We start from the raw sequence: 24,311 nt of genomic DNA, 5'->3' as shown, positions 1-24,311 counted from the left end.
TGCATGTTCTCCCCGTGCATGCGTGGGTTTTCTCCGGGTACTCCGGTTTCCTCCCACTTTCCAAAAACATGCTAGGTTAATTGGCGAATCCAAATGGGATAGGCTCCATCACCCCCACCACCCCCGCCACCCTTGTGAGGAAAAAGCGGGAGAAAATGAATTAATGAATGCTAGCGAGGTAACTAGTTAGCCTACAATTTATTTATTCTAAAGGGTTTCAAATAAAGTGGGGAAGTCAGAAGCCAAAAATTTACCACTTCCACACAGAATAGGAGGATAATTTCTCTCTGCGTGGGTTTTTCCCGGGTACTACGCCGTCCTCCCACATGCTAGGTTAATTAGCGACTCCAAATTGTCCATGGTCCATAGGTATGAATGTGAGTGTGAATGGTTGTTTGTCTATATGTGCCCTGTGATTGGCTGGCGACCAGTCCAGGGTGTACCCCGCCTCTCGCCTGAAGTCAGATGAGATAGACCCAAGTCAGGATAGAGGCATCGATGATGGATGGGACTTTTTACATCATATTGATACCATTATTATCAGTCGATTTCACAATGTCTCTTATTTCCACGTCTGGCCGCTCCCACTTGGGTCAAGAGAAGTCGGGTAGAATCGCCCCAAAAGGTAACTTCTATTAGTGCCTTTTTCACTTTTACACTGTGCTTTGTAACATAATGGACAATCACAGTTAATGGAGGATATGACAGCACCCGGTTGATGGAAGATAATCATAGGTGCCCATAAGCGCTGCCAAGAGAACGGCTCCGGGTTTCTTTATGGTCGTAATAAAGCTAACCTTGTCTCCGGCTGCAACGTAAGTCAGAAACATTGACACGACGGTTTTGTTTGGCTGTGGTGACTCAAACAGGGACACTCATATACACACCACAAGGGACTCCCACTCGACAGATGACATGCAGGGTAAATGATGCGACCGTCAGCTCGCAAGTCTTCCACTAGTGCACGTACATGCACGTACATGCACGTACATGCACAATCAGGATAACCATGGGCCTCACCTCCAGGGCGATGTACTGTAACAACAAAGCAAGGAAAGTCTCGCTACTCTGCTTTTCCTTTCCCCGTGTGAAGCTTGCCTCATCTTATTATGCTCTTTGAGCTTCGTGGCATGAAGATTGCTTCCCACCAAAGTTCCTTTAGTCTGACTGGCTTTCATTTCACAGTTGCTGCGCATTGTGGGCGGCGTGATGGATGTCACGGCAAGTGGCGAAGGCTGTTAAATAAGGGGCCATTTGCTACAGTCTCATGCTACATTAAGTTCAACTTTTTAAAGCTGATTTTTTAAAATGATTATTTTCCGTTTATGTTTATTAGAATGCAAAATCAGAAGCCTACATCTTAGTCACACCAAATGAGAGTAGAGCCTGCTAGGTGTCAAGCTAACGTGACTCTTAAAGAGCCCGAGGCATAAACTTGACAGTACAGACCATGACTTTTAAAGGGGACCTATTATGCTCATTTTTCAGGCCGTTTGTATTCCGTTGTGGACTCTTATAGAGCAGCTACACACAATAACCGCAACAGAAAGCTTTCTAGTTCTTCCAGAATCTGCACCTATTCAGCCGTATTTCTTTGGATTTCATGTTTTCAACAAAAACGGTCTGTTTTAATGTATTCCACCCACCGCCCTCTTCCAGGCATGCCCACTCTGCCGTGGTTGGTCACACTCCCGAGTGCTTAGAAGGACTTCCGGTTTGCGCCGCTAGCTGAGAACCCAACTTTATAGGAGTTGATAAACGGTACAGTCTTCTAAGAGCTGTGATTGAACAAACAATCCGATTCATTCAGTAAAAAGATCCGTTCATTTCGGTCAGTTGGTCGTTAGCATGTGCATCAGTCCGTTCACTCATGTTCACGCTTGTTCCAACTCCTCAGCGCAATAACATGTGATGACTAGTGGTGTGTCGGCCATGAACGAACGGGCCAAAAGAACTACTTATTTTTTGTGAACGGAATGAATGGGGTCAATGTCTCGGTCTTTCAGTCAGCTAACCCCACCCACCCACAGAGCGAGGCGTGACGATAGGATAAGACAGGCAAGCACGCAGATAGTCCCGCCCTGCAAAAGGAATGGTGAACTGACTCTCCAGCCACTCAAAAAAAAAAAAAGCATTTGCAACTGAACAGACTCAACGAGTATTTTAGGGGCAGTGACCTTGTTCATTCCGTTCACAAAAAAGAACTAGTTCTTTTGTTCGTTCGTGACTGACATGCCACTAAAAAGGAGGAAATACACACTCGTAATGAATGGCCATTTTACTACCAAGCCATGACTGCATTGTTGGCCAGGTACCGCAATGTTTCTACGCTGGGTGGAACTAGTTAGCTCGTCCCTGATGAGGTCCAACACATTACATTACAACATTATCCCTGCACCATCGAGCTGGTAGAATGTTATTAAATCGCTGTTCCCACTCTGGGAACGACCCTGGAAAGGATAAGTGGTATAGAAAATGGTTGCCTGGGTGAGTAGCAGTATGATATTGTTTTTCAACTTCTTTTTGATTCTGCAATAAGCATCAAAAACTTTGGGCAAATGACTTCTGACCGGATTCATTTTGCACACCAGCCTATGAACTGTACTAGTACTCCCACTGGTACACATAAAGCACATGAAAAGGTTACAAGACTGTTGTGTTTTTTTTTGCCACTTGGTTATGATTGGATTTCAGTGAATCTTGAAAGTTTCACATAAAAGCAACCCCGAATCAAAAAAGACCGCAATCATTTCTTTGTGACAAGCAAAGTCAAAGTGCAGCACTTATTCATCAGACGTACCTCAGAACGGGCTGTGTCTCCAGATTGGCTGCCGGTTTTACAGGTTGCTCATCCTCTCCCTGATCGTCGCATCACCTTCCTGCGGCGCCGGCGGTGGTGGCGGCGGCGGCAGCGGCGGCACATTTGGTACAAACAAACAACTTTGATTAAAGCAGCGAGTGCATGCAAATCTTATGCAATAGCAAATGTTAGATTAGCAAGGATTGCTCATTGAACCAGGATACACACCATGCACATTCATCCACTTTCACATCATAGAACCATTTCATTATTATTTTATTTTATTTCTTATGCATAATTGTGATATGAACTGTTAAGGTCACAAATTGTTTGACTACCTTGAGAGCTAACAGTGTTGCGGTATAGAAAATTGATGGGTAGGTGGTGTTTGTATAGCAAAGCTCAGTATTACCATCGTAGTTGGCATTAATTCCTCTACCACTCTTCCAAAACAAGGAATTATGGGATTACTGTTTTCCTTTATGACTCCAGAATTTGGACAATTGACAGATTAAAATGCATTTCTTTTCTTGGTCGGGAATGAGGAACTCCCGTACGAGGCATTGCTTGCAAGTAAACAGAGGAGTATAGTGTGGGGGAGGGCAAAGAGCTTCACTGGTTTACAGACACGCCCATATAAGGAAGTCCATCCTCTGTGACATCACAAAGGGACAGTTTTACCACGCCTTTTGAAACCGAGCTTTTTGAGACATCCCAAACTTCTTTCAGGTCTCACTTCCAAATGTGCAAACCTCATTATCTGAATTGTTTAACACAAGAGTACAACATTTTAACTACATTTGTGGGTCAGAAAAGTGAAAAAAAAAGACCCCTTTAAAATGTTCCCAATTATGGATCCACTTTGCACAATACTTAGAAAGTTGGATTCAGGCTAATTTTAACATGCATTGAACTACTTTGTACAATGCCTGTAGGGTCCGCCAACAACTTTTACAAAGAGACTGTAAAGTAGAAAATCTGTAAAATGTAAAATTAGAAATGAAAACAAGAAATTAAACTCTCAACGTGTCAAACTGACTAATTCAACTTGTAGATGCCTCGGTTCTGCTCTGTACTGACCATAGATTTAGGTTACTTTAAGTATTCTTCATGCTTCAGAAATACCCTGGTACCTTTAAGACCGTTCCACGATGACAGCTCACAGAAGGGCATTGACGATTTAGCGTTCAAAACCCTGCAAATTAGCAGATTTTAAAATTTTTGTGAGAAAGTAAGAATGATCCTGCATAACATGAGCCGATTACTTGAGAACAAAATGTCCTGTAAATATTGTCATTAAATGAATCATTATTACCAATAACATCACAGGGAGCACAGGGGCCCAACTTAGACGCTCTATAATAAATTTAATGTTATTCATTGAAACAACCGTAGATGAAAGGCATGTTTTTTTTCTGCACATCCATCATCAGCTTGAGTTTGCCATTTCTCCAGCCGTAACTCACTGAGAATGAGGAGGGCGGGGGGAGAAAAACAATTGAGAAAAGGCTTTTAAGCAAAGTGCAAAGTTTTGACCAACCATTCAAAAGAGAAGAATTATTGAAAGAAAGATCACATATTCAATATACAGCAAAACATGTCTGTATTTTCAGCATATTCTTTTGAGCAGCAATCGTGCGGCACTTGGATCTGAGCTGTAGGTCAGCATCTTGGTCAGTGACGGATCTAAAGATATATCCGGGCGGCACAACAGCAGCATTGGCTAGGATGGATGAATGGAGGACACGAGATTCGAACGACCGACTCAAGTCATCTCCTGGCTGAAAGCATGACTTCCGTTCTTAGAAGACCACCAGGCAAAAACAAATTGAGCCTGTCGTCCATCATCTTGAGAGCTCCTGAAAGTTGGCCTATTTGTGGAACATCTCCAGGAGGTGTGATAGCCTCCCCACAATCAAGTTACTTCCTGTGGAGACTTGTTATTGTCCAGTAGATGAGGCCAAGCCCTTGACAGTACAAGCAATTATCCTTGTGGGAAGTTAATTATAAGATGCGTCTACCCAAAAACTGCAAGAGCAATACTTGAAGAGTAATACTAGAAGAAGCACCATGCCTCTGTTATTGCCTCAAATACAGTCTACACCGACCTAAAGCATCCCACACATGCTCAATGGCTGACATGTCGGGTGAGTAATCTGGCCTTTCAAGTTTGGAGTCGCCAATTAACCTAGCATGTGGGAGGAAGGCGGAGTACCCGGGAAAACCCACGCAGAGAGAAATTATCCTCCTATTCTGTGTGGAAGTGGTAAATTTTTGGCTTCTGACTTCCCCACTTCATTTGAAACCCTTTCTTAGGTTTAGAATAAATAAATTGTAGGCTAACTAGTTACCTTGCTAGCATGCTATGTTTAAAGCAGCAGTCGTCCCCGAGTGGAGAATGGAACCCAGGTCTTCTCAATCTCCTGACTATGTGGCCAACATGCTAACTACTCGCCCATAAAGGTTGCAAAATTTTACTAGATTTTTACCATTATTAAAGCCCTGCAGACATGAAATAGCATCCCTATAGTCACCTTTACACTCTTATTATTATTTGTTTATAACACATTGCGCAACTGTAATGTCCAGGCTATGGAATCACTGCAGGGACATAAGAGATGACTGCAGCTTTAAACATAGCATGCTAGCGAGGTAACTAGTTAGCCTCCAATTTATTTATTCTAAACCTAAGAAAGGTACACCCTGGACTGGTCGCCAGCCAATCACAGGGCACATACTATAGACAAACAACCACTCACACTCACATTCATACCTATGGATAATTTGGAGTCGCTAATTAACCTAGCATGTTTTTGGAATGTGGGAGGAAACCGAAGTACCCGGAGAAAACCCACGCATGCACGGGGCGAACATGCAAACTCCACACAGAGATCGCCGAGGGTGGAATTGAACCCTGGTCTCCTAGCTGTGAGGTCTGCGCGCTAACCACTCGACCGCTGTGCCACCCCTAGGACTAAATATATTATTTTAATTATATTTAATTTTATTTACGCCCACATACATACAACACTAAAATAAAGTAGTAATATACTTATGTACAGTATGTATGTGTTCATAAACAAACATTCACATAGTCAGTCATCACTCTTGTATTTACAACTTGCAAGTGTACTTACTTAAGCATGTATAATGTCTTTACATTGTGGTACATTTGTCATGTTTGAGATTGGTAATCTGCTGCTAACACCGCCCCTTTTACGTCAACCTGCTCAGACGACAAACTCTGTTATCCACACATCTTCAAAAACAAAGAAGAGATCCTGGTTAGGTTCATCTTAGTAGAACAGGCCTAAGGTTGTTTAGCTTATTCAACACAAATTTGGGTCACACGTGTATTGGACTGAGAGGCACAACATTTCAGCAAAATGGGGATTATCTGTATTAACAGTATGTTAGTTGTCTTTCATTTATTATAGATAGGATTAGGGAAGTCATAGGATTTGAGAGTTTCTCTGTAAATTAAAGCTGCATATTTATTTCTCTTTTCTATGCATCCTAACAAGAGATAACGAGCCAGCTAACATTTTACGTCATCGGTAGGTATGTACCTATTTTGACTTTGAAGCCCTGTAAAAAAACAAAACAAAACAAAAAAAACTCAAAGAACGTTTTGGGATGGCTGTATCTTCCAGCACAGTCCAGTCTTTAGCAAAAAAATGCTGACAGCACACGAGCATCTTATTGAGTCTTCATAGCGAAATTGAGAGCCAGTAGCCCACCCGTCCCGTTGTCAACACTGCTTGAGGCATTGTGATTCGATACCGACACTAGCAGCTAGCGAGCTAGTTACGCCGCCAGATCAACATACTTTTTCCTGTTAGCTGCCACAATAACAATATTGATGTAGCTTGATTTTGTAAGTGGAACACAGTTTCCGTGTTTTTAAGGTTTTTTGTGCATTGTTAGCTAGCTCATGCTAACTTGTTTTCTCTTGTAAGAATGCACAGAAAGAAATATGTGTTAATGTTTCACATAAGGATTGTGAATGATAGGCAACATTAAAGATGCCTCATTGACATTGTGTAATGTGCTGGGTACTCTCAAAGCCACGTACTATATGTTGTCAAGTGAAAATATGTTGCACTACAACATAGATCCATCGTCCTGAAATAATTCAGTAAACATTCTTTCCCACACAAATAAATACCGTAAAGGTGAAGAGTTACTTCCTGATGTTCAGTCAGCTTCCAACGCCTGCAATAACTCAACTCATTACGTTTGTTTCCAATAAGTTCCACTCCCAAAGCTACTAGCTGATTGGCGCTCCAGTGGTAACCAACTTGTAGTAGGCTCCATTCAGGGCCATAAGCTGGTCGTGGGTTCCCTTCTCGATCACATAGCCCCGGGACATGACGGCGATAATATCTGAGTTCTGAATGGTGGACAGACGGTGGGCGATAACGATGCAGGTCCTGCCCTCTCTTGCTCTGTCCAGCGCCGCTTGCACTGTCTGTGGCGGGCGAGGCAAAACAAGTCACACTGGTCATCGGCACAACTTGCGGTATAATTATGTCAATTTGGCAATAATGGAATGATTACTATAATATTGCAGGGGATCACATGCTTATATGTTAAAGACAGTCGCTGAAGCTTAATGACGTTAATGAGGACAACAATGAAATGCTCTTCTTGCAGTCTGCACTCACAGAATATTAAGTAGGTGTCGTGGTCACAGAATAACGCAGATGGATTTATTCATCAAAACAACGTACCTTCTCACTCTCTGTGTCCAGAGCTGAGGTGGCTTCATCCAGGAGCAGGATCTTGGGGTCACGTACGATTGCCCTGGCAATGGCAATGCGCTGCTTTTGACCTCGAGATAACTGAGAACCCTGGGCGCCCACGTTTGTGTCATATTTCTGAGCAAAAAAAATCATTTATTACGGTCAATGTGAGGGAAAAATCTTTTAATTTTTCCATCAAAGGTGCTCTTTTAAGATCAACAGCAATCAAATTGGTTGGTCAATTGATCAGATAATAATTAGTATCAGCTGAAAAAACTGATAAATGATAAATGCCTTTCAAAGGCGATTACAAAAACCGATGGGTGTGTAGCGGCAAACCCTGCATGTGTGCTGTGTCACGTAGGGTTGCCAACACCCGTATTGAGCCGACAAAGAATTAATTTTGTCCCGTATTGGCGGCACGATCAATACTCGTCTGTAAAACCTCAATGGCTTCAGTTTGACACAGGCGATGCCAATCGATGACAGTGTGTTTGATCACTCCCTTATCAAACCTATTGATGCTCAACTTTTCTTGCATCTTTGTTTATACACTTTGCCTGGCGGGAAGTAACTACCTAGCTAGAGTTATCTGTGACTTTCTTATCTGTGACTTTTTACCACAAGGGCATTTTCTTTTTAAAACAAACAAGCAATTAGGTTAGTTTGGAGCTCGTTTTGGTCCCACAGGGGAGTGGATATAACATTTATGAGGTATGTACCTAATTGTATGTCCAACTCGTGTGCTTTGGCAGTTTTAGCTAATAGCCATCGTGAAGGGGGCGAGGATAATCTCGCACATTACATCATTTAGGTCAGGGGTCGGCAACCCAAAATGTTGAAAGAGCCTATTGGACCAAAAAAAAACAAAAACAAATGTCTGGAGCTGCAAAAAATTAAAAACCTTATATAAGCTTAATAATGAAAGCAACATGTGCTGTATGTATCTATATTAGCTATATTATCCTACTATCAAAATGACTAAGTTGGCTAAAAATACACAATTAGCCTTCATGATTAAATGTTTATTTTCCCTGCAGCACTTCCTGTAGGGAATGATGTTCCCTCCCCCCTTTTTTTCCATTTTCAAACATTTTTCAAAAAGATCTAGGGAGCCACTAGGGTGGCGCTAAAGAGCTGCGGGTTGCCGACCCCCTATTTAAGTGAACCACCCCTGCTCCTGTGTAAATATAATGTAGGGTGTTTACTTTAAATCCTGTTTCTCCTGTTTTGTGTAGCGAGGAGGGTAGCTTCTTGTTTTCATTGGTTAGTTTTTGAAGTTGGGTTTTTTTTGTTATTTTTTGAGGACTGAAATGATATGTCATCTTAATAAACAAATGATTTGTCATTGTTGGAAACCTCTCTCAAGAGTTGATATAATGTGTAAGGGCTCCTTGTCTGGGACTTTATTATTCCTGCCTTTGTTTTTCCTCCCGTCTGATATGTTTGCCCTTGTTGATTGATCAGACTTTCATTCAAACAAACTAATCCTTCTGTTTAGCCTCCATGCTGCCATCCACAGCTCTCCTCCTGCAAACATGAACCTACCTCGGGTAGAGACATGACAAAGTCGTGGAGCTGTGATTTCTTGGAAGCGGAGATTACATCATCCATTCCGATGTCCCGTGAGTTGTCACCATACTTGATATTTTCCGCGATGCTGCAGTCAAACAAGATTGGCTCCTGGGACACGATGCCAATCTTGGATCGCAGAAAAGACACGTTGACGAGAGTCGAGTCGCGACCGTCAATCAGCTGTAAGAGGTAATTGATTTTACCATTAGTGTCGGGCGGGGTTATAATCAAAAAGTCGAAATATATTCCTCTTAATTAGCGCTCATGTAATGTCCCTTCTAACCGTGTTCGTTCTTCTCCTAAATCTGACTGAATCAGAACGATCAGGAAGTTCCCACGGCACTTTCAGCTCAATTAAGACCATTCACATCTTGGCAGTCGTTCCTTTCTGGCAGGAAAGTCAACATCCAATCGAGATAAGTGCTCACACACACTGCAAAATTGTCTGACTTTAATGTGAACAAGAAATGGGAGTTTCAAAAATACCTTTTAAGTACCTAAATGTGGTAAATGTCCTGCAGTTGCTGTTTGACTTTGACAGGTTTCATAGACAGTGACACTTGATTTATTTCAAAGTGACATAAATGACATTTTCTAAAAGGTCATCATCATCTGCTGTGACTCTATCGTGTTGACTGCGATATATTTAGACATTTTGTATTTGGGTAAACTACAAAGAGATTACCAAACAGTGCTTATACATACATCTTTCATATGTAGAGGAGCAATGCATTGATTATGCTTTATGTTATATGTTGTGTCCATCTTACCACTCTGCCTTTGTCGGGGTCATAAAACCTCTCCAGAAGCTGCACACTGGTGCTCTTTCCACAGCCGCTGCTACCCACAAAGGCCAACGTCTGGCCGGGCTTTACCGCCACATTAAGCCCATTGAGGACCTGGATGTCTGGTCGGGTGGGGTAAGTGAACTTGCAGTCAATGAACTCAATGTTGCCTTGGAAGTTATCCTGGCCAGGAAGCGTGGAGTTAGAGGGGGGGGGGGGTCAAACAGGAGGGTGGCAAAGGTTTAGTTTTGTTTCAGGAATTATGTCCTGTCAACAAACAGCAGGTTCAACTCAATAACGCACTGAGCATTGGTATCTTTGGAAAGGTTTGATTGCTTGACTATTGAGCTCTTGCATAAAAAGAGGAATAAAAATGGCATACCCATTTATCCCCGTTGTTACTGTAGACGCTAATCTGAGGTATGCGGTCCAGCAGCTGGAAGAAACGTGCAGCAGAAATCTTTGCCTTGGCATAGTCAGGGGTGTAGGAGGAGGCTCTACCCAGGGCGGTGCCACTGGTGACGATGGCAGAAATGACCCTGCACAAGATAAAAACATGCAAGCAAATGATAGTTTCGTAGTCATTTTTAATATTGTCTTTGGACACGCCTCCTCTTTTACCTGAACACCAAGCTGAAATGTAGCCCTTCTTGGCGTACCAAGTAACCCCCGAACCGATAAGAGGCGGAGTTGGTCAAGAAGACTACACATTGGGCGAAACCGTAACAAGCCCCGTAGACGTTAGCCTTCTTCAAGGCTGCCTTGTATGGAGCATCCAGTTGTGCGCTATACATGTCCACAAAATTCCTCTCCTTCCCAAGACCAGCGATGGTGCGAATATTGTTCAGGGCTTCACCTGAAATCTGTAAAGGGTGATATTTAAATCCAGACAATTAATAAGTTGCAGAAAGATGGCGGTGAGCCTGTTTCACCCACTGACACCAGGGCACAGCAAAATGTGCATAGTGATGGAAGCTAAAACTCGGACCTTAAAATCGACTGATCACTCACAGTTATTGTCACTTTTACCTTAAGCAGGATTACTGTCACAGTATAACTTCAATGTGAGGATGTTCCTTGGTTGTGCTATCAATCAACAATTATTAAATATGATGATTCAAGTCGGTCAGTGAAAAATGTGCACAGTTCTGACCCGTCCAGCCGACTCCATAGCTTCCTTGTCCTGCTTGGCAAACCCAGTGAGCATCTTGGCCTGGAAACCACCTGATAGAGCGATGAAGGGCAGGAAGCACAGGATAAGCAGCGTGAGCTTCCAGCTGAAGTAAAAGGACATGAGGATGGCCACCCCGATGTTGGTCAGAGAGTTGACGATCATGCCGATCTGGGAGCCAGTAGCCTTTGGAGAGACATGTATAGCCTGTCATTCTAAATTATGACTTATTATAGTATTATAAGAACTATTTATAAGTATTATTGCATGTACAGTTAAGGTTAAGTTGGTTAAAGTTGTGACATTTTTACTTGGGGAAATATCTATTTCATCCATCCATCCATTTTCTTCCACTTCCACTCTGGGTCCTGGGGGGGTTAGCAGTCTCCAGACACCTTTTCTAACTCTAGGAGTTCCCAGATTAGCTGTGAGACATAATCCCTCCAGTGCATCCTAGATCTGCCCCAGGGCCTGCCCCGAGCTGAACATGCCCGGAACCAGTGAGGCCAGTGAGGCGTCCAGGAGTCATCCGGACTTGATGCCCAAGCCATCTCAATTAGCTTCCCCCAATTGTAAAGGAGCAGTGGTTCTTATCGGAACTCCTCCCGGATGACTTGGCTTTAAGACCAAACAAATCAGTAGTTGACCTACATTCATAACATTACTTTAGAGGTTCCCCCGAATTATATTTGTTTATAGATAATTGTGTGCTTAGTTCTCCTTGACATTAGCTATTGATTTGATGAGCTATATCGACTGTACATCTTCCCATTAATGGGAGGTTTAAAGACTCATATTTGCACTATAATATAAATTATAGTGCAAAACTATAGTATAATGAGTGCATAAGTGCATTCATGTCAGTACCCAGACGTTGCACTCAACAATAGTGACAAATAGTGACGACCTTCATTATCACCACAACTACTGTATGTATCAGATGGAGAGGGACTAACTCAGGGGGTTGAAATTTATCATTAAAATGGTAATGGTAATGGTTTTATTTCATTTGAACATGCATCAGATTACAATTGAATGCATCACATAATCAGTTCACAGTTCCACATGTCCAAAAGGAGTAGGAAGAAGCAAAGCGTATTAAATCCTACCCCTCCATCTGGTACTTTTACAATCCGTAACTGTTACATTTGTTCACTTCCTGCTTTCCATAATACAGTTTAAGGTTGTTTTTTTTATAATGTACCTCGTACTGAAGTACGAGGTGAATGAGGCACATCATGAATTGGCTCCTCGTTGTGCATTGTTTGAGGTCCTTACTCAATCCATTCCATAGTTTGATTCCACATACTGAAATGCTATGGCTTTTTAACGTAGTCCTAGCATATAAGTGTTTCAAATGTAGTTCTTCCCTGAGATCATATTTCTCCTCTCTTGTAGAGAAGTATTGGATTAACTGTATCAGCAAGTTTAAGTATTTGTTATTTTAGAAATAAGGAGTTAGTATGTTCTCTGTAGATGGCAAAAAAGGAGAGAAGTAAGCTAATAAATACACAGCCTACACCTTACCCCTTGTACTTGAGAGGCATCGGTTGCCAGTCGTGTGGTCAGAGCACCAGGACTGTTCCTGTGATCATCAAACCAGCCAATATCCTGGCCCAGCATGGCGTGGAAGCCCAGACGACGTAACCTGCGGGTCAGCAGCTCTCCAGACTTGGAGAAGGCATAACCCTGAAGATAAACATAAACAAAAAATAATGAGGACATGTATACCATACACTTAGACGAAGTGAAAACAGAAGAAAATGTGAAGTCGGTCTATTGTGGAGTGTGGCTGTCGTCTGCTTGTCTGGAGTCTGTTCATTTATGGCTCAGAATGGAGTAAAGAGCAAAGGTCACCGGAAGGTCGTGGTAGAATGAAGGATTACGATTCAGTGGGAAGATTATCGGCAATTCAACGTCATCATAGTGACCTTTAACATAAGGTCCAACCCTACATTATGGATAATGTTTTCCAGTCCAAAATTCTTGTTGAAGCTGACTGATATTCTACCTGCAGCATCTGGGTGAAGAAGGAGATGACGCCCACCATGACAAAAAATAAGCAGATGCTATCAATCTCTTTCCTCTGAGCCACGGGATCTGTAACGGAGAAAGTCTGCACACACACAGAAAGATAAGATTCTATGACTCTATAGATCTGGAGAACATATTGATGGTTTCCAAAGTCTAAACAGGACCTCACCGCTAAGATTTGACTGAACAATAGCGAATAGACGGGGTTGACCCCTCCATTCACAGCAGCCCCAAGAGATCCAAAAAGCATGTAAGGCCATTCAGGCGAGTTGTACTTCAGGATCCGAGCAACAGGTGCTGGCTCCACAGGTTCTTCATCCTCCTCTTCTGAGATGGCGTCCTGAGTATTTAACATTCAGAATGTGAAGAAAATTAACAAAGCTTTTAACTGTGAGATGTGGGAATGCACTCTAAATGCATGAACTGATGGCCTACTCCAAGTACCCACGCATGTAATCGGCGGCCATCACACCCACTCACCTTGGATTTGTCTGCTTGTGACACAGCGTGGGCTCTGGGGCCGAGCTCTCCAACGATGGGAACGGAAGATTCTGGAATCAGGTTAGAGAGCTGCGATCTGGATCTCTGACGGATGGAGGCTCTGCAAGACAATTGTTCCAACACAAGAGGTTCAACGAAATGTGTTCAAGAACATGTTGCTTGGTCAGATTCTACAATCAGCAAAATGTGCTCTCACAAGAATTAGTAGCTGAATAGATGAATGGCTGTGATGACACAAAGAAGTAAAAGTCAGGGATCTGTGAGGTACACTAGCACTACTAGCTCACCCAAAGAAGAAATATAATATAGACAAAAGATGGATGGCCGTATGGAAATTGTGTAGTGGTACCTCAAACTGGCCCGGTAGCTTCCACCCTTGGATAGACTGATCTTCTCTGGCACGTTTTCATTTTCAGCCACTGGTGCAAAAAGAGAGCAATGACAGTTCAAAGCACACGGTGGCTTTGCATGGATCAATAATAATCTAACCCACTTTGCCGAGCCTTCTCATTGAGGGCCTTGTCTCCCTGGCTTTGCAAGGTGACCAGTGTGAAGTAGACACCCTTCCTGTCCAGCAGTTCGCTATGTTTGCCCTTCTCGACCGCCTGGCCATGTTCAAAGCCAACGATCACATCTGCGTTCTTTATGGTGGACAGCCGGTGGGCGATAGAGATGGTGGTCCGTCCCATGCGTACCTTAAGGAATGGAAATCAAATGAAAAAGCTGATCTATTATCAAATAAAATACTTTCACTGGATTGTATTATTTGTAGGGCTGTCAAAAACGGCGATAACTAATTCATTCATTTTCTACCGCTTTTCCTCACGAGGGTCGCGGGGGTGCTGGAGCCTATCCCAGCTGTCTTTGAGCGAGAGGCGGGGTACACCCTGGACTGGTCGCCAGCCAATCACAGGGCACATATAGACAAACAACCATTCACACTCACATTCATACGGCGATAACTAATTAATTTCATTAATTACATAAAATTTCTTTGAGTCATTAAGCATGCACATCAGAGCGACCACGCTTCGGGTCTGCCATCACACACAGTGGGGCATCCTTGCACTGTCACACAGAGCCTGAAAGCTAGCCTTGTGTGCTAGCTTTTAGCTTGATTGACATATTCAGTTCATTTGGAGCTCCTAATACATACATATACAGTATATATCATCATTTAGCTTTCTATTCATTAAATACAGTAAAAATGTGCATATTTCAGGCATAATTAACAGTGATTATTTATGATTAATGGGTGTGATTAATCTGATTCAAATTTTTAATCATTTGACAGCCCTAATTGTTTGTCAATATCTTGTTGACATTCCCTGATTTCACTGAGCGAAACGCTGAAGACCTCACCACTTCTTTTCCTCCTGAGCTGCAGCCAACAACCACCACATTTATCATTTGTGTTTTCGGTGACTACTGTAACAGCTGAGTAAAATTGTTTTCGGACAATTGGGAATGGGAAGATTAACGTCATTTGGTTTGCTCCACTTCTGAGAGTAGAGGCGCTCAACTGGTCAGTTTTGAAGTCCTGTTTTTTTTATAACATCCATCCATCCATTTTCTGGACCACTTATCCTCACGAGGGTCGCAGGCATGCTGGAGCCGCGGGCATGCTGGAGTCTATCCCAGCATCGACATATGGCTAGATGAGGGTGACCAAATTGTGATTACCACAAACCAACACTGGTGCTGGTGTTCTGCCTGGCTGTGCACCCTCATTTCTATTTATTCATATATTTATATTTAATATACATGTATACACTACAAGCTATTAAATAATGACATTGAGGTTTCATTTGATTATGATAGTCATGTGGACATGTCAAAATAATTATATACTAGTTTGATGGTAAAAGTCTCACTACTGTACTAAATAAAACAGGACATTTTCTTCAGTTTCTAAAAAAAACAACAAAAACAGAACTGGATATTAACAACTGGATATTAAAAAAACAACCTGGGAAAACAGGACATACATATATGTAGCGCAGTTTCCTATAAATGATTCATATTGATCCTTCATACTACAAAATAAAGGGATTGAACCAATAGCAGCTCTGCTGCTTGTAGCCAAATAGTGCACTACATTTGGCCTTAAATGGCTTTTCATTTGGCCATCAAACCCTGATCCCTATATCTCCACTCTCCCTTCACACAACATAGTTGTCACGCGGGAAGTGCTGCGTTATGAATAACATTAAACTGATTATTATTATGATTGAAGAAGGGGCCCAGACATACTTTATCCAAGGCCTCTTGGACTACAGCCTCACTTTCGTTGTCCAGTGCAGAGGTGGCCATGTCCAGCAGCAGGATGCGAGGGTTCCTTACCAACGCTCTAGCGATTGCAATACGCTGTTTCTGACCGCCACTCATCTGACCTCCACCCTCGCCTACCAAAGTGTCGAATCTCTGTGGAAACCCATGCAAAGAAAGACTTTTTTAAAATATGTTGTACATCTCTTCTGCAATTCAAATCAGTCTGTTCGTCTCCACCTGTGGCAGATCCATGATGAAGTTGTACGCGTTGGCCTCTTTGGCAGCGGTGATGATGTCATCCATGGAGACGCCGGGACGACCATAGCGTATGTTCTCAGCAATGGTGGTGGCAAACAGCACAGGCTCCTGCTCCACGATGCCGATGAGTGAGCGAAGCCATTGTATGTTCAGCCCGCGGATGTCATGACCGTCTAGAGTCACCTGATAGATGGTGGTACAAAAGTACAATGCCGCTGTAATGCATTTTTCTTTTCTTTTTAAATCCAAATTTAAACAGCAAGAGACCATTTTTCTCTGCCATACCAAAGTGCTATTATAAAAGTGAGGTGTTTAAGTTGAGTAAAATGGGAAAATGAGGCTATTTGGACAAAATGGCAAGATAATGACACAGTTTATCATCTCCAGGGGATGGTTATTTTTAAAATGGCAAGAAAATGTTGAAAGGAAAAGCGAGTTCTGAACATGTCTCAATCTTACCATCCCCTCTTTTGGGTCGTAGAAGCGCTGAATGAGTTGGACAGCTGTGCTCTTTCCGGCGCCACTTGGGCCGACAAAGGCTGTCGTCTCACCTGATTTCACCGCAACACTGAGCTGGTCCAAGATCTGAGTACAAGATGGCACAACAGTACGTACAGCTTGTTAGCTAGTTGGGGTGTTGAGATGAAAACATGACAGTCAGAAGCCAATCAGACTGTGAACGATGGCATCACTACTACAAATGACAATACAGTAATATGTTAAGGGTCTTATACTTGAATTTTGTCATAAGTGAACAATTACATTAGAAGACTAAATAAAAAAGGTGTAGGTTTTGGAGCTGAATCCAACCTAATAATTCCAACTATCACAGAGAAGAGATGAGAAGAACATGAACCTAACATGGAGGCTTTAGGGAAGGCGAGCCGTGTGTCAAAAATAAACAATTGTATAGGTGCATCAATTACTGCTTGTGTTTTTTTTTGCCATTCACTGGTGATCCCAAAAGGCCACCTCTGCGAAAAGTGGGGCTCTAATTTATTGCAATTACAAAGAGAGTCCAATACCTTCACTTCTGGCCTGGAAGGGTAATGAAAGGTCACATTGTGAAACTCAATGTCACCTTTGACTCGATCAAGCTTATATCCTGCTTCAGATAAACAGTCAATCTCAGGTTCCTGACAAAGTAAAAAAAATATATATATATTAACATATTGAGGTCACCATAAACTAACTAGTATGGACCAAACATTTCTTACTCGATCCATGGTTTCAAAGATGATAGTTGCTGCTCCCCGTCCTGCAGCGAATGCTTCCAGACATGGTGATGCTTGACCCAAATTCATGGCTGCAATCAGAACCCCGAAGAAGACCTGCAATTGTAAAAAGAAGGGATTGGGGGCAGGGTTCAATTTCCTCTACACCACTCTCTCTGGTGAAGAGCCCCGATACATTTGTCCTCAGACTATGCTGTTCATCTTGAACCTCGTCATTGCAGTGAACAGGATATTATAATTTAACAGGACCATAAGGAAGCTGTAATGATCCATCTGCTACACAAGCAAGAAGACGATTAAAAAAAAAAAAAAAGTCTACAAGCTACATATTGTCATAAACGCAGCACGGGAGGTTTTACCTGTAGAAGTGTCCCTGGTGAGTACTCCTCTGTGTCCACCACGAGACTGGAGCCATACCAGAAGGCCAAGCCGTAGCACAGGAAGATAATCAGCCACATGTATCCAGTGAAAAAGCCCATGATCAATCCCTTCCTAATGCCCCAACTCTGTGCTGATACCAGATTCTTGTCATAGCTGGAAGGAAAAAGAGGAGCTTGTTTAACTGATGACTTTGATCAACACTCTTATGGGCCTGTTGAACAAGAACAGGTCTGTAACGACACTTTTCTGGTCCAGGAGGTGGGCAAAACCCACCACTCCTTCATCGGGGGTCATTATTGCCCGTTATTCAGGTCCGCGGTTCTCGCAAATTCTCCTTTTTTTAAGGTGTTCAAACGACACTTTTATGATCTAGGAGGTTAACAAAACCCACCACACTTTCATCATGGGTCCTGGCAGGACCCAAAGAACAAAAGATAATCCCATTTTTCTGATGCTTCGATTTTCACCTGTTTTTTAGGTCCACAGCTGTTGCAAATTCAAATTTTTTGAGGTCCTGAAACAACAGTTTTCTGGTCTAGGAGGTGGACAAAACCCACCACATATTCAGCAGGGGTCTTGGCAGGACATGAAGAAGGCAAAAAAAAAATCCCACTTTTCTGACGGTTTGATTTTCGCCCGTTTTTCAGGTCCACTGCTGTTGCTGCTGCTAAATGTGTTAGGAACTCACTTAGCAAACAAAAAGTGTTATGGGTGCACATTTTTAAAATAATTACCTACATTTGCAGCTAAAATATTGGATACACATGAAGAAAAATTATTTTCTTCAGGCAATATGAGGCATATGAGGTATGTACATAATTGACTAAAAGCCAGTATGTAAAATATTATTTTGTTATTGTTATTATTATTAATTGAAAGACATTTTGCATACCGTTGAACCTCTTTTTTCTCTCCACCAAAAGCAGCCACCGTCCTGATGGAGGAGAGGACCTCGTCTGCAACGGCTCCAGCTTTAGCATAGGCCTGCAGCTCCATACCTGTCAGCTTAGCCACAAACTGGACACAAAGCACAGTGAAGATGAAGACTCTTTTCTGTCCACCAGTCTCTACAGTACAGTTCAGCTCAACACTGTTGGATTTGGAAAGGTAAGCCCAAATATGCTATGTGTTTCCACTCAAACTCAAAAGGTGTGGAAGTAAGGAGGAGCAACAGGAAGTCAACATCTCACCAGAGCCATGAGGCCTGCTCCAACACCAAGCAGTGGACTGGCTGCCACGATGACCAGTGTCAGCTTCCATCCTTTCACAAAGCCGACGCAGAAGCCGCACACAAAGGTAGTGAAACGCTGCATAAAAATAGCGACTTGGTCCGCAATGGCGTCGTTGATCTTGTTGATGTCACTGCGATGTGACAGACATGACATGATGTAGTCAACGCAAACTGGATACAGCCCTTTTCCACAGTCATATACACAGTCCCACTCACTCAGACATGCGCGTGTTCAGCTCGCCCACCGAGGTGCAGTCGAACCAGCCAATCTCCATCCTCATCACTTTGCTGAAGTAGATTTTTCTAATAAGCCGAATCTGCTTGGCAGCAGCAGTTACCCACAGAGAGATCTGCCAGACATAAGAGGGCCATGACGTGTATTACTGTGTTCACACCTCAAATCAACCATATTAAAGGCAAAATGTGTGTTTTGATAAAACAGACCAAAGTGTGAAGTCACTAACCTGAAAATATCCCAAAATGAACACAGCTGCTCCAATTCCGACATAATAGAAGGCAAATAAGGTCATTTCATATTCAATGTCAAGGAGCCTGAAAGACATGAAATGTATAACAAACAGGTTTTTAACACAAAGCCAACCTCATGAGTTCCCCCCCTCACGTACCCACATGACCTGTCCCTCAGTGGCGCCAGAATCTCCCAGTCAGAATAGTTGATGGTGCTCCAGTGTGACTGGTTCATGCTTTGCATGAGTGTATCAGTGTAGTTCTTCTTCCACTGGATGGTGTTGTTAACGCATTCCTTCCGCTCATCGCTCAGCTCGTTCAGCTCAATGTCGTACTCGATGAAGGTGTCCGTGAGCAGGCCGAACACCAGCAGCATGAGAGGCTGGGCTGAGCCGTGAAGTATGGCGCACACGCTCCCCACCACCATCATCACCACCTCGTTGCATGTAGCGAAACGGAACTTCAATGCGTATGCAATGAAGGAGGGGGTTTGTATTAGACGAGAGAATAAACACAGACATTGACAATAATTGACTTTCTACCAGCTGAAAGAAGCCAACTCTTATTGCTGGCAGCTCCTTCTTCCCTTGTGCTCTGTTTGGAAAATAATACCAAACCAACGTGTTATTTCATCATTTTTAATAATTTAAATAATGAACTGCTTCACTCACTTGTCATGTTCCTTGGTTGATGTCATGCTCCTGCATGCAAAGAAGATTCTCTGGTCAGTTACTAATACATAAGTTAGAGCCATTATATTTAACATTTACTGTTTTTTTAAGATACTTTTAAACCAGGCGTCTCAAACTCAATTTACTTGGAGGTCACTGGAGCTAGGGTCTGAGTGAGACTGGGCCACATCAGGTTTTCCAAAAAAAAATGCATTTATTAAAAACAGAAAAATAGACAAACTTTTTCAGTGCTTTGGTTACGATTTTCTACAATAAAAGCTCTGATAAAACATTCCACTGTTCTCAAATATCTTAATTTTTATTTTTCTACACAAAATAAGATGAAAAATAAATAAACAAATCAAGAATAAAGAAAATCAATCAATCAGTAATAAATAAATAAATATAATAATAATAAAACGGCAAATAATAAAAACTTAAGAAACCACATATAGTTGGTGGGTAGACAAATTATTTTTTTCAGATTAAAATGAACAAAGCATTATTAGAGCCCTGTAGACATGACAAAACACGACTATAGTCACATTTATACTCTTTTTATTTACAACATATTACGCAACTCCAGGGTCCTGAGACACATGCTAACTCGCAAACTAGAGAGCTAGCGACCTAAACGGTAGCTTCCAAGTTATTTCCTTTAAACTTAAAAAAGCCAAAAACGTACCACTTCCACACGGATAGGGAGGATAACTATTAACAGTTATTTAACCTTTAACATGAACATTAATCAAACGTAATAATTTTTTCTGGGTATGATATATGGTCATGGTGTGTATGATACCATACAGCATCCATATCAAACTTGCGCAGGCCGCACTAACATTAAACTTTCATATCAAGGCGGGGGCCTCAAACTAGTGTCCTGCGTGTTTGAGACCCCTGTTTTAAAATCTTCTCACTTGGTGTCGGAGACTTAAACACCAGTAGTATTATCCCTTATGTGTAAAAGATCAAACATTCTGCAAAAATAACACTCCAAAAGAATGCTAAGCCACATGAGGGAAATATTTGTTAGTATTATTATAGTTTGCAGTAAACCTGTGCTGCATAGAAATAGTTCTATTATGTGCACTGTGCCCAGTGTGTTCATTCTCCAAGATAGCACTTGCATTTTATTACATGATGTTAGATAAGTCGTTCATACTGCTCTGCTTGGTCAGTGAATTTCAAATGGTTGGTGAGTTTTAGAAAAGTTACGTTAAAAATCAAATGAAAGCACCTAAGTAGTATTTCAAAGAGTATACAGTACATACATGTAAGAGCCAGCTGGTTCTGCAAGACATAGAAATTGTGTTAGAGTCAGATTATGATTAGACTAAGATTAGACTGACATCACCAATGAAGATGGATGGATATGATTTACCTTCATCTGAAATATCATAGCCGCGATTCTCCTGTCCAAGCTTTCTGATGCTTCGTAATTTCACTGATCCGGCAGGCATAGTGGCTCATCTATATAAATATATATATATATATATATTAAAAAAATATTATGAATAGTTATTATCAGTCTATGCTCTTATATTTACCAACACAAAATGTCCCTTGTCCGCGTTTGAAACTTATCATGGATCCCAGGAAGACAGCGGTTAGGTATACTGATCCACTTTGATGTTTAAGTCCGGTAACGTGACATTCCCCCCAAAACTGTGTTCTCCGTGAAGTGGCCGCGTGCCACTTGTATATAGGAGGAGGACGCAAGCGTGTACCTTGGAAGAGATTCACGTGCTCATGTTGAGTAGGACCGGACTTGCTTAGAACCTGAGGTCAGAGTGTTTTGTTTAAGGGTAACTGTCCGGTCGGTTTGTGTCCCGTTGATGTAAAGGTCAGTGACCGCACGTGTAAACATTCCACCTGCAGAGGCCATGGACTGTCACCCTTTCCAGGACTGGATTCTTGTAGTATTTGAGCCCAGTGACAGAACCACCACTACTTCATTACTGATACCAACAGATCTTTCCTTAAACTAAAAATACAAAGTATAGAAAAAGTGGCAAAACACTGAGTGATTCTTCTGTGAATCAGTAGTGCACATTACGGCCGTCTCGCTTGCACACAGAGACCAATATTGGCAGAAAAACACAATACTGATATGATCCAATATCTCATTTATATGCCAATATCCGCCGATCCTTACTGCCAACATAACCATGCCTTGAATACTTGGATGGAAAGCTAGTAGGGGTCTGGACACACCAAATTATTACTTTTTTCCCATTACCGGGCATTCAGTGTATCTGCCTCCACTTACTGCTTACTACTTACTAGGATTCCGACAATAACAATGAGTATAACGCCAGAAAATGCGCATTCTCACACTTCTGAAGCCATTGGAATAATTTCTATGGTTTAACACTTATGCTAATTTGACAAGTTTATGGGCCGGATGTGACTCGGTCTTCTCTACATAGTGTAAATGCAAACACACCAAAGTCTAGCCTGAGGTTTTCCTTCCAAACGTGTAGACATACACGATTAAGACAGGAGTACATGTGCACATTATAAACACTGTAGGAAGTGTAGTAGTGTAGCACATGTACAAATACATTTTCCATATAACTATTACATATACTATATCGAGTATTATGTAGCCTCCCCCCTCCTCCAATTTCATACAAGACCTTTCACCTCGTTTCGAAGTTATATTTCTCTGTTTTATCCATAACCACTTTTTAACATTTGATTAAAAAGAAGTATACTACCAGCAAGCTAGGAGACCAGGGTTCAATTCCACCCTTGGCCATCTCTGTGTGGAGTTTGCATGTTTTCCCCGTGCATGCGTGGGTTTTCTCCGGGTACTCCGGTTTCTTCCCACATTCCAAAAACATGCTAGGTTAATTGGCGACTCCAAATTGTCCATAGGTATGAATGTGAGTGTGAATGGTTGTTTGTCTATATGTGCCCTGTGATTGGCTGGCGACCAGTCCAGGGTGTACCCCGCCTCTCGTCCAAAGACAGCTGGGATAGGCTCCAGCACCCACCACGACACTCGTGAGGAAAATGCGGTAGAAAATGAATGAATGAATGAATACTTCCAGCAATCCTGCCATGGTCAGAACGATCTTTGTCTTTGTCGTCAGGTCGTGACAGTGTGAAGAACCTGAAAAGGAAAGCCAAATTTTAGTGGCGATTTTGACTTTTTCAAGCTATGGTCGTTAATTGGCGACTCCAAATGGTCCATAGGTATGAATGTTTGTCTATATGTGCTCTGTGATTGGCTGGCGACCAGCCCAGTGTGTGTGAAATGGATGGATGGAGGCCTGTTTGAGTCAAAAGGATCTAATTTCGTAACTATAAGATATTTGGAAGAGTGAGCTGTAATGTATTCAGACCTATATCTTTAACTCCACCCTTTTCATACAAGTGGCTGCATTCTTCCTCTTTTGAAACAACTGCAGGAAGAAGCTCATTCAGTGCTCTGCTCCGTCACTCACTTCATGTCCTCCTGCTGCCTTCAAGTTCCGTCAGAAACTTCATACGCAGCCACTGTAAAACTACGTCTGCCTGGTTGAACCTATGATGTGATCAAAACTGGAACCATCTCGAGGTATGACAATACTACTTTTGTGTTGTTATATTGGCCCACAGCACATTCTAAAAATATAATTTAGTAAGAGCAAAAATTGACAAATCGGCAGCAATTTTACAAGAATAAAGTGAAAATATTAAGATAAAAAATCTGTAATCTAACTACGAAAAGTTGTAATTTTACAAGAATATAAGGAAAATGAATGTTATTTTAGTAATATCAAGTTTAAATAAAAGAAAAAAGATGTTTTTTTAATAAAAGTCAATTCAAGAAGCAAAAAAAAAAGAAAATAATGTAAATTTGGGAGAATTTGCTTGGGGACAAATCATATTATGGGACTAAAGCCAAAATAATATGAAAAGAAGAAGAAGTAGTTGGAAAATGACTAATTGCAGTAATTGAAAAAATACAGCTGTAATTTTACCAGAATAAAGTCAAAACATTAAGAAAAAGTTGTTGCATTCTATCCATTCATCCATTTTTTTTATGCTGCTTATCCTCATTAGGGTCACGTATGCTGGAGCCTATCCCAGCTGTCTTTGGGCGAGAGGCGGGGTACACCCTGGACTGGTCCGTATTGCATTTTAACGAGAAAAAACTGTTGCATTTGGATCACATCATTTTGGTCTCTTCAT

General features: G+C 41.9%; 1 protein-coding gene across 1 annotated transcript; it reads right to left on the bottom strand.

Moving 5' to 3' along the window:
• Nucleotides 1-6,844: 6,844 nt before the first annotated feature.
• abcb11b (ATP-binding cassette, sub-family B (MDR/TAP), member 11b) lies at nucleotides 6,845-22,107 on the bottom strand. The gene is made up of 29 exons (XM_058051423.2): nucleotides 21,677-22,107; nucleotides 21,511-21,599; nucleotides 21,401-21,419; nucleotides 20,127-20,156; nucleotides 19,998-20,049; nucleotides 19,614-19,915; nucleotides 19,452-19,539; nucleotides 19,204-19,337; nucleotides 18,947-19,118; nucleotides 18,649-18,773; nucleotides 17,735-17,909; nucleotides 17,358-17,471; nucleotides 17,166-17,276; nucleotides 16,600-16,725; nucleotides 16,120-16,323; nucleotides 15,865-16,035; nucleotides 14,105-14,306; nucleotides 13,961-14,030; nucleotides 13,591-13,711; nucleotides 13,280-13,450; nucleotides 13,088-13,192; nucleotides 12,604-12,765; nucleotides 11,059-11,262; nucleotides 10,527-10,768; nucleotides 10,288-10,444; nucleotides 9,891-10,088; nucleotides 9,094-9,300; nucleotides 7,534-7,680; nucleotides 6,845-7,271 (listed from the first exon to the last, which is right to left on the bottom strand). Exons 2-29 carry the CDS (start codon nucleotides 21,587-21,589, stop codon nucleotides 7,071-7,073), a joined length of 4,089 nt encoding a protein of 1,362 aa, XP_057907406.2. The 5' UTR covers nucleotides 21,590-21,599; nucleotides 21,677-22,107; the 3' UTR covers nucleotides 6,845-7,070.
• Nucleotides 22,108-24,311: the final 2,204 nt, after the last annotated feature.

Source organism: Doryrhamphus excisus, linkage group LG15 (genome assembly GCF_037039965.1).
Source record: "Doryrhamphus excisus strain RoL-2023G ecotype Guam linkage group LG15, RoL_Dexc_Guam_v1.1, whole genome shotgun sequence".
NCBI lineage: Eukaryota > Metazoa > Chordata > Actinopteri > Syngnathiformes > Syngnathidae > Doryrhamphus > Doryrhamphus excisus.
The sequence above is the reverse complement of the archived record's forward strand: the minus strand, read 5'-3'. Positions and strand labels throughout refer to the sequence as shown.

Coding starts and splice junctions, on each gene's coding strand:
- abcb11b (XM_058051423.2), bottom strand. CDS start 21,589: ATGCCTGCCGGATCAGTGAAATTACGAAGCATCAGAAAGCTTGGACAG. Junction 19,916..19,997: donor GAGTTGGCTTCTTTCAGCTG/GTAGAAAGTCAA, acceptor TACGCATTGAAG/TTCCGTTTCGCTACATGCAA. Junction 13,451..13,590: donor CACAAGCAGACAAATCCAAG/GTGAGTGGGTGT, acceptor TTAAATACTCAG/GACGCCATCTCAGAAGAGGA.